Source organism: Lipophrys pholis, assembly GCF_963383615.2.
Source record: "Lipophrys pholis genome assembly, chromosome: 17".
NCBI lineage: Eukaryota > Metazoa > Chordata > Actinopteri > Blenniiformes > Blenniidae > Lipophrys > Lipophrys pholis.
This window is the reverse complement of record NC_137643.1, coordinates 13049895-13069579: the sequence shown is the minus strand read 5'-3', so window position 1 is coordinate 13069579 and position 19685 is coordinate 13049895. Positions and strand designations below refer to the sequence as shown.

The window sequence follows — 19685 nt, the reverse complement described above, 5'->3', positions numbered from 1 at the left end:
AAAGTCTGTTTGGTGCACACAGTGATTATAAATTCCAGCCTGGGGTAGAGGATTAATCTAACAGACAAAGTTCACAGATTTTACTGCACCGTCACAAAATTTCTCCATATTTTTCGTCAAAGCATCCCACTGAGCCGCCGTATTCAGATGCTAATGATCTTAAATGCCTACATCCATTTGCAATTGACTTTAAATCTGTTTTCATTGTGTGTATAATTTGTTTTAAACTTATCTAATTGCATTAGCAACAAAACCGGTTAAATGGGCTTGTAATCAGCGAAAGAGAAAAGAGAGACAGAAGTGTGACGGGCCGTTAACCACAGTTGTTTTCAAAGCCGGACGACTTTACTAAGTATTCCCTCCCATTTACATTTTTTTTTCTCCTCTGTTTTTGTGGGACAAAAGAAAAACAAGTAGCAAATTTGATCCCGGCTCATAATTAGCTTAGCATGAGCTGCAGAAAACACAATACAGTAGTGTCGAAAGGATGAAAAGAAAAGTGGGTAATGAGAACAGCAGTGCTTCCAGACCACAGTGAATCCGGAGTGGAGCAAAAACTGAGCTGAGAGACAGATCAAATGGATTTCTATCACATCCAATGGACATAAGAGTTTATAATGAAATCACTGGGGTCAAGAACACACAAGAAAGCTTTATTATCCTTCCACCATGTCAGGCCTCCAGGATTAATCAGGCGCTAGTGCAGCTGGACCCAAAAGTAATAGACAAAGCCAATTTCATTTGTGCCGAGAGGCTGCAAGAGGCCATTTCTTTCACATTACAGATCTACAAGCTACAAATGTAAGCCACTGACATACTGTTTAAAGAGCTATATGTGTAATTGTGTTTAAATGATTCTCCTTTTTGCTGTTTTACTCCTCTCTGCTCATCTCTCTGGTGTAATCAGAGGATGAATAATTAATAGAGAAAAAGAGGTTTCGGCTGTTCAGAGATGAGACCAGAAAGCAAACATGCCTCCCAGTGCACTCTGCTGTGACCCCATTTTCTGCATTTATACTTATACATGCACATGCAACTCGCACTCTGTGACCTTTCAGAGAGAACAAAGCAGTCAGAACAAGAGAATAATGATCAGTGATCGTGGATGTTGAAAGTGATTAATGTCTGCACTGATCAAGTGAGAATCGTCATTATTTATTCAGAACACCGGCCACTGGTTTGCCAAGATTAAGATTGTACATGTATTTTAGAAACATGTTGAAGGTGGATTATTCTACTTTATTCTGCATGTTAGTTTTAGACTCACATTTACAAATCTAATTCTCTTCAAAGAAATACATTTTAAAACAAATAAATATTTGACAATTGCACATCTTTATTCACAAACATATCAAGATGAGAGCAACTTTCCCCCTCCCCCAAAAAAGAAAAACCCAAACAGAACTACTGATATTTACAAGCAAACCCAAAGTTTCTTCTCATAAGCAGACTTCATAGCGCACAGTGCCGCCAACTTGTGTTTGAGGTGAAAGGGTGAAATTGCCTGCAGGTGTCAGTGTGTTAAATTGCTTGTAGTGTGTTTAACTGCCGCTCTGTTTGGTGATGGACTGGCGAGCTCTCCAGGGTGTCCCCTGCACTGGCCTATTGTTGGGTGGGATTGTCTCCAGCTTCCCCACAACACAGATTTGATTTGAAAAGAAGCAGCATGAGAGAAGGAGGAGAGGTTGGATTGCACATCTTCAAAGATGCAAGCAGATTAAAAGCATATTAAACCAATCGAGAGCTGCTCAGCTGGGATGAATAGTTCTACTGTACTGCCGGGTTTTTCAGAAATACTTCACAAACAACTGAGCTTTATGTACAGTCAAAACTTTGAAAGATTTTCTGTGTGTGTGTGTGTGTGTGTGTGTGTGTGTGTGTGTGTGTGTGTGTGTGTGTCCTCACCGGACTGCTCTCCTCGCTGGGCGTGCTCGGCTCCTGGTGGCGCGTCTCCGTCGTCTCAGAGTCCTGCTCTGATACTGTAACCAATCAAACAGGACTAATGAGCTTTTTCAGTTGTTAGACGATGTGGTGATTATTTATCACACTTCATCTCATAATGGCAACATTGAAAAAAAAACACACACATACACACACAACAACCACTGAAATTATATGTCAACTTACAAGCTTTGCGAGTTTTCCGGGCCAGGGCTGCAGCCAACTCACTTTGCACCTGTGATTTTTTTAAAAAAACGCTCACATCAAGATGTAATACTACATGAAAAATGTATTCGGAATGATTTTGTTGGCTTGAGCCTGAATGGGTCCCCCACTTTAACAGTCACTGTATCAACTCTCACATTTATTGTACAAACTGACCGTAGAAGTGAGCCTCTCCAGAGCTTTCATCTGAAGGATCTCGCTGCAGATGTCCCTGTTGCCCTCAGAGTCTTCCTCTGACCTGAAAGTGATACACATTGCTTTTATTTGCAACTGTGGAGCGAAGTCTTGAGTGGCACAAAGGTGAAAAGTTTGCTGCAGAAACGCAGCTCTCTCTACGCTGCCCCCTGGTACAGCAAGGACAGAACTGCAGTCAGTGAAAGCATGACTCTCATCTCTCTCAAAGAATCTTAACATGATTCTGTGTGCAAAGAAAATAAAGTAATGATGGTTTTTTTGTTATGATGACAAGACAGTTTCTCAAACAATCCAGAAAGAAAAGTTTTTTACCTGATTACTACGCAAAAAACTTAAGAATAAAAGTCTGAAACAATTAAAAATATATTTATGAATCCAAAAACACTTAACATAAATACATTTTAATATAACATGTAACATTTTTCTGTATTTTTTCAAAATAAATGTTTTTTGCACATTGTGTTTTATCATGTATGGGGATATATGGGATATTTTCTCTGTCGAGGCAGTGTCACTGTTCATTTAAAAACATTATCTAAGCATTATTTTCTACCAAAGAATACCTGATGAGAAATGGATTTTTAGTTTGAATATCTTATATCCAAACTTTTCTTCAATGTTTTGGAATTTTCTCTCCCATCTGAGTTTGTAGTTCTTCACTGCACACATGCCTTTGTAAGGAGCATCTCTCTCAGCAACACCCCTTCTGCCTTTCATGCAGTTTCATAAAAAATTGCTCAGAGTCACACCCTTCTATTGATGATCCTGAAGCTGTGTGCGTACGTGTGTGTGTGTGTGTGTGTGTGTGTGTGTGTGTGTGTGTGTGTGTGTGTGTGTGTGTGTGTGTGTGTGTGTGTGTGTGTGTGTGTGTGTGTGTGTGTGTGTGTGTGTGTGTGTGTGTGTGTGTGTGTGTGTGTGTGTGTGTGTTGTATAAACAGGTGCCTGTTTGGGGGATATACTCAGCACCAGCACAAGGTTGTACAGTTTGTCTTCGATGGTGACACGCTGCACCTGAGGGCCCCTCATCTAATAAATGCTCCTACAAAACCACTGCCTGGCATCATGGTCTCCCACACATCACCTCACACACTCCCGTGAAATACGCCATCCACACACAGTCTCTCCCCCCGAGCAGGCACGCACACACGCATAGATCAATTTAAATACAATTTGGATTTTATCAACAGAACCCAGTGGCACTTGCAGGAGTTGTAGATGATAGAGGATGAGGATGGGAAGAAGATGAAACTATAACCAACTCTGTGTGTGTGTGTGTGTGTGTGTGTGTGTGTGTGTGTGTGTGTGTGTGTGTGTGTGTGTGTGTGTGTGTGTGTGTGTGTGTGTGTGTGTGTGTGTGTGTGTGTGTCTACAGAGAGTAATCTGATAAAGCACTGATAGATGCTGAGGCGGGGGAGATGGTGATAAGAATTTGCCCTCAGCCTGATCGGCTCAGGCACAGACAGAGAGTGAGACAGATGCAGGGAGACCAACAGACACCTAGAAGGAGACTGAACACAAGTATATGTAGATATTTTTACAGTTTCTTATGCACCATACTGACAAAGAATTGATTCCTACTTTCCGTGTAGTCTGCACTCCGATTCCCAAATGTTTGACAAGCAGAACAGGGAAACTTCATCAATTGGTCACAGTGTTTTTCAAAATAAATTTTAAACAAATCATTTTCTGTAATTGCTCACAAATGCAAAAGTCAATTTGGTGATGATGAAAATAATCTGTTCTGGGCTGTCATGCTAAATTTATTCACATCAGGGTCATTAACTTTTTGAAACCAGCATTCAGATGGTAATTTGGTGATTCAGCCCAAGTCTGAATATACCACGGTTGGTATGGAGGCACAGTAGGAGGTTTGTCACCAGCCATTAAGCAGCACATAGCAGTGCTGATAGAGGATTAACATGCCTGGTGCGTGCACCTCCTTCACACGAGGAACATGCTGTGGAGAGAATCCATGTTTAATGGCAGTCTCAGATTTACCAGAACAGGTGATACAGATGTGATGTGACTGTTCCGTTTCTCACAGAAAATGAAACGCGTGTAATACGATGCAGACACAGTGTGATTCTCGCAGGAAGACGATGCATTCTGTGTCACAACACCCAGCTGCCTAATTGTCTCGTGTCAAGCTAAAATATCTTCTCAGTGTTGCTCCAACTTCCCCTTTAACATACAGTGGGTCCGAGTATGTTTATAATCAGAGTACTTTGCAAAGCAAGCGAGGTTTTGTCCTCGTGAACAGAGGTGTCGTATTCTAGCTTCTGGCTACTTCTGCACAATGCAGAGTAGACCGTGTTTCAGATGCAGGGAAAACTGACAATTTAATAGGTATTGACTGACCCCACCTCAACACGACACAATGAAGTACGTGTAAAATGCGCTGTACACAATACAGGGGGAACAAAGAGAGGGAACCGGAGTATGTAGATTTGTGCAATAACCATTTTTTGTTGTTCTTTTATAAGGGAAGAGGTCTTAACTCTGCCAGAATGTTGAAGGTCACACCAATTTTCAGCTTAACTGTCAAAGTGCAACTGTTGCATAGTTTGTGTTGAAAGGTCTTATGATGCCAAGATACTCGTATTGCATTGTCTCTGTGTATATTCAAGTTGAATGCAATACAAGGACAGAGGCATTTGAAAATGTGGGGCAGGTCTCCCCTGGGGGGTCCCAGAGAGCTTCAACAGCAACATGAAAAGTCTGGGGGAGTCAACGGGATGTTGTTTCCCAGCAGGACTTTTAGATAATAAATCTTGAAAAAACAAACACGTGGAGGGTAAAATTATTATTTACTAAATAAAAATAATAAAAAGTAATTAACTTTAGCAAAAAGAGCAATGTTTTCTATTACCTAAGGAATCTAATAACCTTTAGCAATAATATCTTATATGAAAGAACATGAGGTGGTCCAGCATTCAACCAGATTTTGTGGGGTGCAACATAGTTCAAGCTCTGGATTATGAAGGCCGATACTAGTAAATAGAGCTTAGTGAGCTAGATGTCCATCATATTCATGCAGATCAATATTCTTCCGCAAGTTGCAGCCAACATCAGCTCACTGTGAGTGCTGTTTGTTTATCTGCCTGCAGTCTACACAGGACTCAGAGCTGCTTCTTGTTTCAGCATTTGCATCTAAACATTAGCTCCTCTGTGATCATTTCCCACTCTGACAAAGATAAACTGAACAGGAACTAAACCGTAAATGAGTAAATGTAATGATTTTCACGGCGGTTGGCAGAGTATCTACCTCACAGTTAAAATTTAATGTCGTCTCCTTATACAGTTCCTCTGAAGAGCACTGAGTGTTCAAGCTCTCTCGCTGTAATGTGAGGCAAAGTCTGAAAAACAGAGAGGGATTCTCTCTCCACTGAGGCTTCTTTAAATGGAACGGCACTGAATTCAAAGGCGAAAGGAGAAAGACGGAGCATGAGGGAGAAAAAAGTTCCTTGTGTAGCATTAAAATTTAACTCTCTCATGGTGCTTTCATGCATGAAGGTGAAGTTCAAAACCTGCTTAAAACCACGAGATTCGTGTTGTCTTTGCCAAGTTCTGCAGTGAAAATTAACGGTGAGCTTCCATGATCACAGTGTGCTTTTTGGGAGGAGAAAACTGCACACACACACACACAAGCACGCACACGCACACGCACACACACACACACACACACACACACACACACACACGCACATGCACACAGCTCCTCTGAGGCGTGCGAGCAGTGCTGGCATGAACAGAATAATAATGGATGAGGATGAAGGTGATAAACATCTTCAACACATGATGCAGCAGAGCTCGCACACTGATTTAGTAGCATGTTTGGTTTTTTTTTTTTAGTTGGCTTCACACAAACACTAGTCACAAGAGCGTGACTGTAACAGTCAGGCAATGCAGACATATTACATATAAGGTTACCGGAGTGAGATTAATGCTCGCCTCATTACATAAAACAACAGACGGGGATGGAAAACTGTAATAATTCATGCTGTTCATAATAATTCATTAGGAACGAGAGCAGCTACACCTGGAGGTGTGAGCATAAGAACACATAGTTTAAAGATATCTGCATTAAATTGATATTTGATTATCGGAACTACTTTCATTTTTTTCAATAGAGAACCAAATTCCAAGTGACGAACACACATTTGTAGGATGGGCAGTTGGGTTTGGGGGATGAACCAGTTGAAACAATCGTACAAATCTTCTATGCCAAACACCTAAATTAGTTGTTGACCATCAGGCGTCTCGGTGGCACCAACATAAAATTTTGCAACCAGTGGCAATCCCATATCTCCACGGTAAGGCCCCAAACTGTATCCTCCAAGATGCCGACGTTCACCCCCAGAGAGCGGCGTTTTATCAGAGACCACCTCCAGAACACGAGAGAGAAGGAAGGAGCAGCCTGCCAGCAGTCCTCACTTCAACCCCACTGAACACCTGGAGGATCAGCTTGAGCGAGCTGTTGGTGCCAGAGTGACTAACACAGCCGTGTTGGCCGACATGCACCAAATGCTGGTTGAAGAACAGGAAGCCATCCCCGAGCAGTGTGTGAGCCGGCTGGTGACCGCCATGAGGACGAGCTGCCAGGCCGTTGTGGCTGTGTGGAGTTCGTCCACACACTACTGAGGCGCCAGTTTGTGAAATTACCAATCATCCAATCCACCAAACCACACTGAATAAGAGTCAACAGCAGAAAGAAAAGCAAATTAGATTTTTCAGCTCTGCATCTTGTCCCACAAACGCATGCGCCTGAGAAATGTGGCACCATTTAAAAGGGCGATAAACAAGGTTCATTGCAATGGAGCATTGCTTACGAAACTAATTTCCCTAGTTTTTGTGCAATTTATCAACAACCAATTTCACAACTGTCAGCTTATTTGCCAAGCAATGGAAATATGAGGAAAAATTTATCCAAACAAGTCTGTTCAACCTCAGCTTGAACTATTTGCTGCTCTTTAAATTACAAATAAACTATTGAATATCTTTCATCATCCCAAACTAAACTCTGTAACCATGGCCACCACCACTTAATGTTATTATTCAACTGTAAATTCAATTTTTTTTTTCCCAAAGAGAACCAATATTAACTGGTGGAATTATGTATTAACCAATGCACGGAGTCTCTTTGAAGCAGCTAATAGAGTAACAGTATGAGTTCTCCCACACAGCTACAACTGTTCTCCTTCCCACGGAGACACAAAGATGGAAGGAGGAGGGTGTGAGACAGAAAGACAGCGAGAGAAGGAGAGGATGCCTGCAGATAAGCTGTGAAATGCTTTAAAACAAGGAAAGAGAGCCGATAAGATGAGATTGATGATTGTTAAATCTCATCTGTCTTTCTCCCTGAAAAATATGATTAAGTGAAACAGTAATATTTCTTCCGTAAAAAAATAAAAAAAAAGGCAATGTAGCATTTTCCATGTACACAAATCAATGATTTTACAGTAGATCGTCCGTATTAATGAATTAAAGTTAAAGCAGCAGGACTAAATCGGAAAACCAGCTGGGGATGGAAAGGCTCAGAGATTAAATTGGTTAAAATAAAATGGGACTGTTTGGTAAAAACACCTCTCCATATTTATCATTAGGAACAAAAATGGCAAACTGGTCACAATCTACTTTGGAATAAGGAGGAGAGGGGACTTCTGGCTTGTTTTTAGCATCCAGTGTAAAAGCCAGCACCAACAGGCCTGTATAATGGCAGCAGTGGGTCTATTAATGCTGAAAGGTACACAGAAGTTTTAGTCGTATATCTGTTTCCTCTCAGGGAGAACTTGCATATCACATCCCAACATCCAACGTTCACACAGCATCATGGCTTCACAGTGGAAGAGTCTTGTACTGAATGTCTGCAGTCCACATATTTCACCACATGAAAAGATAATCCCAGCTTCTTCCTACTCCCTTTCAAACACAAGCTGTCACTATTGAGCTACAATGGTTCTGCATTTAATTTGTTTAATGTTTATTCATCTAGTTCTATATTTTGAAGTCTACAATGTTAGTTCATCGTTATCGGTAGATTGGTGACATTTTTATTTACTCTGCTTGAAATAAAGATTCTCCACACCCAAAACTCTGTTGAGCAGCAACAAACAATCATACAAACAGAATAATACTTAAGAGTCTCCACCTTGGCCTGTTCAAACCTTTCTGAGAGGAGTCACTGCAAGTTGATATTTCTTCCAATATTTCTAGATTTATCATCTGATGCTTTCATGTTCCTTTGTGAATAAAACATGGGTTTATGATAATTGCAATCAATGCAGTGGGTTTTTCTTTACATCTTGTCTAAACCTTTTGGCTACTCTGCACTGTCCTGACCCAGAGGCTGGTGCTTTGCTGGGGAGTGCCTTCGCATACACATGCCAGTCGCTATAATGTATATAAAGCAGCTGATGACGAAGACTAAGGTGCGTACAGTACATTACAGGAGATCGACATTAGTAAGTATGACATTCAATTTCCCTCGCTGTCATCTTCTCTCCCTAGTGCCTCTAAAAACGCCCTTTGAAGTTGACACACAGAAGAATGTGTTGACATGTGATCTTGTTCTCTCTCTCTCTCTCTCTCTCTCTCTCTCTCTCTCTCTCTCTCTCTCTCTCTCTCTCTCTCTCTCTCTCTCTCTCTCTCTCTCTCTCTCTCTCTCTCTCTCTCTCTCTCTCTCTCTCTCTCTCTCTCTCTCTCTCTCTCTCTCTCTCTCTCTCTATATATATGCCTCACTTTTCGTTACCACCCATACACCAAGTATAAATCTCTCACAATCTCTCGTTTTGAATGACAGATTGAGTTCAGAAGCAGCATCAGCAGGAGCCCCACACACAGGAGCAGCAAAGCAGGGAACTCTGGCTGACGCCGCTGTGTGTGTGTGTGTGTGTGTGTGTGTGTGTGTGTGTGTGTGTGTGTGTGTGTGTGTGTGTGTGTGTGTGTGTGTGTGTGTGTGTGTCTGTCTCGTATGTGTGTGATCACATCATGCGTCAGTTTTTGTGTATGAGTGCATTTCTCCTCTGGATGTGAAGGTGAGCGTGTCTACAAATGAACGTCTCTCTCACACGAGCAGGCTGAGTGTTTGAAACGCTGAGTCAAGATTAGCTTCCTCGCTGGGATTTGGGGAGAATGCGAGAGTTCGTGTTTATGTTGCGGGGACAGAAATGTACTTGCAGGAGTGTGACAATTCCTCCAATTTGAGCACAGTCACTTGTCAAATCACAAAGCAAATCATCAGACAGACAAATGACCTCGATCATGAATCCAAATTGGAGGCCTGTCACTTCAGCTTTGATATTCTACCAGAGCGATGAGCTTCCACTTCAGGTCAGTGGAGATTATCGAGAGCTTTTCAACTGAGTTACATTCACTCTCAACTTTGTTTAACCTACTTTTCATAACTTATCATTGTGAGAGAAAAACTCACTAAAATAATTGTCATTGGGCCACTTTTCATTCAAAATGAAACCCATTTAAAACTGCTTGCAACATTCTAAATATTTTTCTGCTTTCAAAAGTGCAGTAGTCTGTGTTTAGCGTTACATTACATACTCATGAAAAAGTGAAATTCTCCCATAACTTAAAGTATATTAATAAATTTTAGATGCACTAAAGATAAATCAAAAGATTTCAAGACTTCAATGTTTTATTTATTCTTTATAATTTTAGGTTTTTTCACATCCGAGTTTTGGCTGCTTCCTTTCCGAGGTCTCTACTGTGGATCATGTGAGCCGGATGTTTCACCCCATATGAGGAGTTAGGGGTTATGAAAATCCAATACATAAATATATACTGTATATTCTTAATTTTCTATTTAAAAAATACATAAATCCGGAGTCGTGATGATCTCAATCACAATTCTAAAAATGCTTAAAACCTTTTAGTATAGGTTATGAGACTAGAAATAACCAGTTGTTGTCATTTCAAATGTTAATTTTAGTATAAATCAACAGGAATACAAGAAGGTATCCACTTCTCAACATAACCAAAAGGCCAATATGCAGGAATGATTGACATTCATACTACTGTAGTAGTACAGAAATGTTTTCTAACACTATTACCAAGAAAGACCCATCAGAGGCAGCAGTGCTAAAGATATTAGTTTTGACAAATAAATCCCTGATGGCCTGTTCATTCTTTCAGGATTACAATCGCAGCATCATTGCAATAAAAGACTTTGGACACTTACGGGGTGCTGGCACCTCCTCCAGAGCGAAACTGGACATAAGGGGCAAGTTGGAGGAGGAGCTTAACTGCCTCTGGCCACTCCCCCTCATTGGAGCGAAACTCACAGGAAGCAGAGTCGCACTCCTCAAAGCTGAACTGGTAGTAAGAGTTGGAGTCTGAAAAGACAACCCGCTGGTCCACTGGCAAAATAAACAGACACATAAGCACGTGTTACAAAGTAATACATGTATTATTGATATAAGAATAAGAACATGTGGCTTTCGACATAGTGTATAGCTACAATGAATAAAATAACACATCCTCATTCACATCTCCATAAACATATGAACATTTAAAAGCCGCAATAAAAGAGCTCAGCGTCACACTGGTAAATAATCTGACTTTATTTCAGTAACACTGTCAAATTTCTGTGTCAATTCAGTTGGATTGACTGTTAGAGCAATAAACACACTTTGACAATACCAATATGCTGGCTCATTCCTGAAAACGTGATCTGGTTAACACCGGATGGAATCAACAGCAAAGCTCAAAAAATATCTGTTGCAAAATACTGACAACAGCATCTGTGAAGTGCATTGTGATTATCTGGCTAAAACATACAATACCGTGGATTGAAAAGATCAAGAAAATCCTTCAGATGGAACAAATAATATACACCTCCAGGCTGCAAAAAGAACAGGGGAGCCCCCCCACCTGCTTATTATCACTGCCTCTAGCAGAGTTCACCCACTCCACTCCCCCACCAATAGCCTAATTTACCCTTACACCTCTCTCACTCTCTTCTCTTTTCTGAATCTAGTTCTCATCTTCAAATCAGGAATGACATTTTTCAATCTTTTTTTGCATTTTTGATTATTTAGTATCACTCTCCGGCTGAATTATTATTAAAATGCATAGGTACAACTAAATGGTAAAACTGAACATTTGTATAATGGTGTGAAATAAACTTAGATTATTACAGTGATGAAGAACAAACTTTAGGTTGCAGTGCTCAGAGAGTGACCACCAAAGAAAAAGCCATCACACTGTATTTAGTTAATGGGTTAACTATGTTTTTAGTGCAAATGAGAGCTCATTGAGGCCAGTGAGGATTCCACTGTGGTCCAAATTTGATGTTATTCAACAAACAGGATTCACAGAATAATTAAGAATTCTTCTCACACAAAGAAACGCAATCTTTTTAGCGCCAGAGAAAGAGAGGAAAATTGCCACTCGCACAGAAACCTGGATAAAGGCTTCATATTATGGATTAACCAGGACGATGAACTGTGCCTGAGCTGGGCTGTTTATCCTTTAACACATTTAGACCTGAAGCAACATGAGCACAATCCTCCCTCTTAAAGCAGAATTCAACTAGAATGTGTCTTATGCGAGGATAACTCTTCAAAGACCCCGTGTCGAATGAAAAGCATCGTGTGAACGGCAGAAGTACACAATGAAATAACATCACATCCAACTCTAATTAGAGAAGCACACAGATGTTTCAATAAAGGATCATAAGGGATAAATTACTCAGCACTCAGATTGTTCAGTGTGCAGTTAATTGTTGGTAAGACATGGTTTTAGATGAATTATGGAGGATGTTTTGGGCAGAATAATTACTGTAATTACTGTGGGAAGGGCTTGAATAAACACTGTACAGAGTCCTGTCATTGTTATATTATCTTGTGTAAAAGAAAAAGGTAACATTAAAATTGTACTCGACACTATCTTAGTTAAATCAGGTTGATGTTCTTAGCAGGCGAATGAGGCCACGGACCAGCCTATCTGTTCTGTTGTTCCACCTCCAGAGCAGCTTTTATCTTTAGAGAAGACTGCGTTGTTGCTGATGTCGCTGGAAGGCGACTATAAATTTTCAAGCACAGTCCAAACTCGGGGCATGTTGGTGTTTGTGTGCGCGTGTGCTTTTACCAGACAGCAGGACTCCCAGCTCCAGCAGCACCTGCCAGACACGCACAGCAGTAGTCCGACAGCGCACGTACACACACTGCTCGCAGAGCCACTGCACCAGCTCCACTCCCACATAGCTGCGCCTGTTTAAATACACATGCATGTGCACAATCTTGAGCACACGAGCTGGTATGTATTAAGATACATGATGCAAACGAACACACTTCCTCCCAGGGCACAATCCTTGTGCTATTTTTTTTATTTTTTATTATTTAATCAATATCCATTGATTATTCATCAGTTCTCTGTAAGATTTCTACTCCGAAACACTGAATACTTTCCGTCGACTTGTCCCGAGGGTAAACTCCTCGTGCATGTGTTTGGTGTGCATTTGTGTGGGTGGATGTACAAGGACGGTGAAGAGTGTCTATTTATATTTGTGTCCAGATGTTCAGATGGCTTTTGCATTGCATGTGAATGTACTGCATGTGCAGTTGTACTGCCTCACAGCACATGTATTCTCAGAGCAACTTGTGCTCTCCTACGTAATATCTACATCCCACTCCATTCATCTCACTGCATAAACAGCTTCCAGTGGCCAATCAGTGACTGGTGAGTCACGGTATGCGCTCCACCGGAATCATCGATTCAGTCCTGCACACAGAAACACAAATAGGCAGGGACAAGTGTACCGTATGATTCTGGCCAGGTGTATCTTGTCTTTAGCTGGGTACGGTCCATGAGAGAGGAAGGCGTTCCTCACAGCCCGACCAGCACATGGGAAACTTTGGGAGCAAGACTGAGACAAAAACACAGAGATGTGGATGTAAGATTTCAGAGAGCAAATGTGGCCACATGCAGCTGTCATTGACGGGCTCACAAGGACAACTCGATTCCTTCCCTCCCCGAGGAGTGAAACATTGACTGTGTCTACACGCTCTGGAATAATCCTGCTGTTGACTCGGCCGTAAATAAGACCGAATTTCAATTAAGCTGTTTACATGGGCTGCGAGTTCTATTAAATTTTAATTATTCTTTACAGGCATTGGAACAAAAACAATTTGCACAGACACAAGTCAAAATCATATCACGTAAACACATGCTACTAAGTATGGTTTTACAGTTTTCGGTTGGACGATCTCATTCAGTGAGTGTTTGTGAGTGAACGCTTATGCAACCCACCTACATGCCTTCCACTTGAAAACCAAAATCCTTTAATTAACACACCGCCGTTAAAGCTTTATATTGCCTCTGAAAGCCAACAACCATTAACACCAACATTCTTTAATGTGAAATTCATTTGGAAGTCCAGCATCACCCAAACTTTGGCACTTAGCATAATGCATGTCATTTTAAGAAATAATGACATAACTTTGTACTTTCCATGTGTTAGAGAAAACAGTCCTGCTTTACTTTGAATCTAGAAGACATTTTTTTAATATATTAAATATATTTTTAATACATATTTGTCATTTAGTCATGTAATGACATAAATGTATAGAAATGTTTAATATTCAGATTTTAGTGACTGGATTCAGACAAAATATTCAATCATAATTTCATAAATAAATTCCTGCATGTTCCTATATTCATTGATATCGTGGAACAAAAAGCAGAGATCCTGAGCGCAAACTTTGCCGAGCAAAGATCCTTTTGAGGTTTTGTTTTCCCAGCGTCACCCTGCAGAGGTGATCAAAGCCAAGTTGTTCTGCTGTCAGCGCCACATCAATATTATATAGAGCCGGTATCACCGAGCCAAAGTACAAACGAAAATCTAATGAAATACAACCAATATTAATATCTAAACACGGCTGAGGGACACACAACAAGGCAGACTCAAGGAGGTTTTGTCATAAGACAAACAAATGTGCTTTCAAACAAGCAGCATCTTTGCCTCAGATGTTGACGTCTTCACTTTTTTAGCTAATGTTAGAAAACTACTCACAAGATTTTTTTTTAAGCCCTGCAGCATTTTTCCGACTGCAGTGCTAAAGTAGTGTGCCAAACCCCATTATAGTGATGCATGACAAATTAAGACTTTCACAGACTGTGTGTTTGTGTGTAGTTGCTGAAACTAGTGTAGCTAATGGTAATATTCAGTACTGATGTCACATGTGTTCGGTTGAAGCAAACAAACTTTTACTTCCCAGTAAAACTGAAACTATGACATCACTTACATGTGACCATATGAATGCGTGTATGTGTGTGTGTGTTTACTCACTTTGTGCACTGCGGGTCCAGAGCTTGGTCCGGGGATAGTGTCAGGTGATTGCTGTTGAAACAAAATACACACAAGCCATCAGAGCCAACGCACACGAGACGACACGCACAGTAAACACAGTGAACAAACATGACTGATGTGAGAGAGACCAGTTTAACCATTTCAAAAGCATTACTCAGGTTTTGTTTGTACTCATAACTAAAAACCAGCGCTTACACATAAACATTCACACTGAGTGACAAGGGAAAAGCATGAACTGATGATGAACATCCTCCAAAGATGTGACCGAGGCCAGTTGCTTTGAGATGTCTCCTACCTAATATTGGAAAAACAATAAATAAACTTGCAAAATAAAATATATAAAATGTGAAATTCAATGTGTGCTGTATTCATAAGAGATTAAAAAAAAAAGGTGTTGTGCCTTGTTAGGATGAGGTTAAGCACCTGTTATAATGCTGCTGCTTTGTACAGTGTGACAACAACAAAAGACAAACAATGGTCAATCAATAATCCTCATATTAGTAAACATATCTCATTTAAAATATGAAGTGTTCATAGATAATCAGCCAAATCCCCTCCTCTATCTTCAGGCTGCTCACAGTGGTGGTACTCAGTGTTTTCAGGTGATATATACACACTGTAAAAAGTTTGAGAATCACCGATCTAAATAATTCAGTCTAATATAAAAACATCCATTCAATCAAACATCAATATAACAGGTTCATTTGTCCATTAAAGCCATGAATCAGAAAATGCAATTTCCATCAAGGCATGGCGTGTGTGAATGGCATCCAGATGCAGAGATGTTGCTTTTGGATGCAGGAAATAAATTATAAAGAACAAAACAAAAAAGAATTGGAATCACTAAGTTCATGAGCATTAAATGAATCACAATACTGGAAGAAAGCTTTACTTGAACTTGTCAATGGTATTTCTGAGACACATAAGTAATCAGACTACAATCCATCTCTCCATCTATCATCTATACTGCTTCTTCCTGTTCAGGAGACGATTCCAGCTCACAGCCCAACTGACAGAAAACCACATTCACATCTATGGGCAATTTGGGGCAATTAACCTCAAATATACAGTATGTTTTTGACTGTGTCAAGAAAAAGAAAGAGCTGGAGAAAAAAACATGTACACATAGGAAGAGCATGTAAACTCAATTCTCAGGTCAAATTCTACCAAATACTTTATTATCCATTTTTTTAAGAGTGGTTGTGATTACTTTTTTATGAATGACGCTATGTTTGTTTCTTTACAAATAGCCTCTCTAGAGATACTGACTTTTCCTTTCATGAACACAGAGCTGCCACCACAAATATGACAATATAAAATGACCCTCGGGATGAACCCTGAACGATCAGATTATGCCACTGAAGCCATAATAAATCTACTCATGGTTACAATCATCATGCAGCCATGAAGCAGCCTTTGCCCTAGGTGTATCCACTTCAGCTGCACCTCCAGAGTCCGGAAATAAGCTTTTAAGCTTTATGGATTATTGTCTTGCTGGTGGGTGCAATATGACAGTGTTGTTGACATTGTGGTGGCATACTGGTCATAAAATAGATTTAAAATGATAGCAAGTGTTAGATGAAGTGGAGAGGAAATAGCAAAACACCAGAAGACCAATGCTTTTTGAACTCCACGGCACAACGTCACACCTCGTGCGGTAACTCATAAAACTTCAAACTATTTATTTTACATAATGGCCATCATAAGGTTCTTTATAAAGCCATATAAAATTACAATATGAATAATGCAAATATGAAAAAGAAGCTTACAATGTGTCCAAGGGATAATCACAACTGTAAATTGTACTATTCGAATTCCAATAACACCAAAATAAAATGAAAAATAAAATGTACACATAGGAATGGAAAAGTTGAAACCATTGGTCTAAAAATGATTTCTCTTTCCAATATGGAGCCAGTCTTCAAACTCTTAACATTAACTCTGTAAAACCACTCATGTAATTAAATCTGTTACTCTGTCAGTAGTCCGTTAATGAGTCACTCAGACCCACATGAGGAAATACTGCAGTAAAAGCAAAGATGTGCTGATACCATAACATCCACGTTAAGTGTAATTACATTTCAATTGGCCAATACGTCAAGAAAGCGTCATTTGAAAGGGAATGCTGTCAAAAACAAAATAAAATACAATTATACAGTCATCTTCAAAAATAAACTGCAAAAATATGGATGCAGATATTCTGACATAGCTTCGGATGAAATTCAGACTCTGATGACATTAAAATTGAACATTTTAAATCGAATACTGGGTCACAAAGAAGGAATAAATTGCTGCCAACCTCCTGCAGGCTGACCTCTGTTCTGTGGGGGGGAAAAAACTGTTGTTTGCACAAGGAAGCTGGATTTAAGAAAAAGGTGTTGTGATTTTTTTTTTTGTTATGTATTTTTTTCCAGCAACACAACCAGGCAGATGACCAAACATGCAACTTGTAAGAAAACAATCAAATCTTCGGGTAGATAAAATCAAGTAGGCAGTTTGATGCAGCACCTGAAATGTGTTGCTTCTTCACGCTTATGCACATTGGCACCGTATTATTGAGAAGATAGTGGTTAGCCAGCATGACTATGGTTAGAAAACTCCAGGCAGAAAAGTATCTGATATGCCGCCTGATTTAAAAACACCAGTGCTTCCCAGACACAAATACAAACTGTAGAAAAGCATCAGGATGGCGATCACGTCGCCAGCACACATGAAAAAAAAAAAAAGACAGATGTGAAACTCTTGCAATCGGAGTGCAACTGGTCTCTGAGATCAGTGGGTGAACAAGTACCACTGATAGAGTTGTGGGTTTGATTCCCTCTGGAAACCTTCACAGAAACTGAGGCGTTGGCGAGCAATAACAAACCACCGGGTGACGGCAGATAGAGAAATACAAAGACGTCAAATGAACAAAAGAAAAGCACCTGAAATGCAGAGGGAGAAACACTGATGAAGTGCATCGGGAGGAAGAACAGAGGAAGGCTGAACAACTCAGTCTATGAATATATGACGATGGATATGAGTGCGACAGATGGAGAGCAAAAGAGACGAGGCAGTGAGACGGAGAGATCATTTTAATTATAATGGTGAAAGAGAGAAAGTGCGAACAAGACAAAGACGGAGGGGGAGAGAAATGCTCGGCTGTGGATTCGACTTGCAAGGAAATGAAATAAGAGTGATGATTAGGGAGATGTAGAGGAGAGTGTGTGATCCTCATTAGAGCGATGATACTGTCTGGGACGTCACATTCAAACATGTGGAACACTAAAGCACACACACCTCTTAAGGCGAGTTAATCACACCTCGCCAGCTTCTCATTATAGGAATGGATTCCCATTTAGGCAAATATGCTTCTTTGCTTTCTTACTGAGACTTAGATAAGGAGATCAATAGCACTCCCGTGACATTAACTACAAGGCTCAAGCCAAAAGCTTGTTACTTTAGCTTAGCACAAAGTCTGCTTACAAGTAGAAAACTGAGCCAGGCTCCGTCCAAAGGTAATAAAATCCTCGAAGCAGCACCTCGAAAGCTCTACAGGCTCGTTTTAAATGGTGTGACTGACCCAAAACTAGTTTGACATCTTATACAAAAGATACAATGGATGAATTGATCAGTCATAAATGTAATAAAAAAAAAATTTATCTTTAGGAGAGCTACAGGTGGATGGTTGGTGTAATAGTAGAAAATGCAGAGGGTGGAGTGAGGTGGTGGTAGAAGATCTGCTGTGGAGACGCCTGAAGGGCATTTTAATCTAGTTCTTATGTATTTATCTGGGCGCCTGTCATTTTGCAGCATATGTATACAATAGTGTATAATTTCATTAGCTGCAGTGGTGCAATTAATTATTTCTACAAATTCTCAATAATTTGTTGGTGTGTTGGAGGGATTTTAGTGTTTCATTCCCGTTAAGAATTTACTTGAAAATCAATAAAATAGGTAAAGAAATTAGTGTTTAGCAGATGACTTCTTTCCAACAATACTTCATAGCAATAAAGATTATACCATTGAAATGTCTGTTGGAATGCATTTGGGCTATGAGCCTAATCTTCTCTGCCAATGCCAAACTGCTTATCTGGTATTGATTAGATTCGAGTTGTTTAATTGCAGTCAGCTCTGCTGACAGACAGTTCATTTCTCCCCATTCCTTCATACATTCTGGAGAGAGTCTGATAAAACTCCGTTCTGTGGGGGAAAGCGTTGCCATTTTGGAGGACTGAATATGGTCCTTTATTGTGAAAATATGTTACGCCCACTATTTGCAGGATTCTATTTCGGCACCTGGTTGTCTGCAACTTTGGTTTTTAGAAGCTCAAAACAAGTTTGTATCAACAACCAAGGAAAATAGTTTGGTAAGAATTTATTAATAGTGCGTCTACGAGGATGTGTTGCACTAATCATGACCGCAGAAAGAGATGGAAGTGGTGAGTTTTTCCGATTAACAAATTGTAAATTGTTGGAGCTTCACCAGCTCTGAGGAACCTTTACAGAACAGATCAGTAATTGGCTGTGAAGAATACAATGTCACTGAGGACACTCTCCTGGACGTCCATGTCGATGAGAGCTGGTTTCTGTTTGTGCAGAGTTTGGATTGAAGGTTAAGTAGAACACACCAGCCAGCCAGGCACATACACTAAATAAATTGTTTGTGACTCTCACTCTTTCACTCTCTCTCTCTCCCTCCCTTTTGTCTCGGTCTCTTCATCTTATCTCTCCATCTCTTTGTGTCCCTGTCTGGCGAGCACTGATCTCTCAATAGGTCTTTGTTTCTGCGGCATCATCTCTCCTTGCAAACACACTCCAGCGCCAGAGGTGATTCATTCGCGCTGCTTCACACAACAAGACATTTCTGTCGTCTATGTGACCGCATGTGGTTTACCGTGTCTGCGCTTCAGCTTCTCCTTCCGACAAACACACGCTTCGCCTATTACAGGCTACGCATGGGCGCTGCTGTCAGAGCCTCGGAGGCCCAAAGAGAGCGACAGAAGAGAAGAGTGGAGTCGAG

General features: G+C 40.4%; 1 protein-coding gene across 1 annotated transcript in view; it reads right to left on the bottom strand.

Annotated features, from left to right (window-relative positions):
* Positions 1-19685, bottom strand: part of rapgef5a (Rap guanine nucleotide exchange factor (GEF) 5a) — a 49833-nt gene that overhangs the window by 24544 nt on the left and 5604 nt on the right. Inside the window, exons 2-8 of the mRNA XM_080484674.1 lie at positions 14663-14713; positions 13134-13240; positions 12463-12584; positions 10553-10730; positions 2323-2404; positions 2128-2176; positions 1906-1979 (exon numbers count right to left, since the gene is read on the bottom strand). Coding sequence (XP_080340800.1) covers positions 1906-1979; positions 2128-2176; positions 2323-2404; positions 10553-10730; positions 12463-12584; positions 13134-13240; positions 14663-14713 — 663 coding nt within the window. The remainder of the gene's footprint in view (positions 1-1905; positions 1980-2127; positions 2177-2322; positions 2405-10552; positions 10731-12462; positions 12585-13133; positions 13241-14662; positions 14714-19685) is intronic.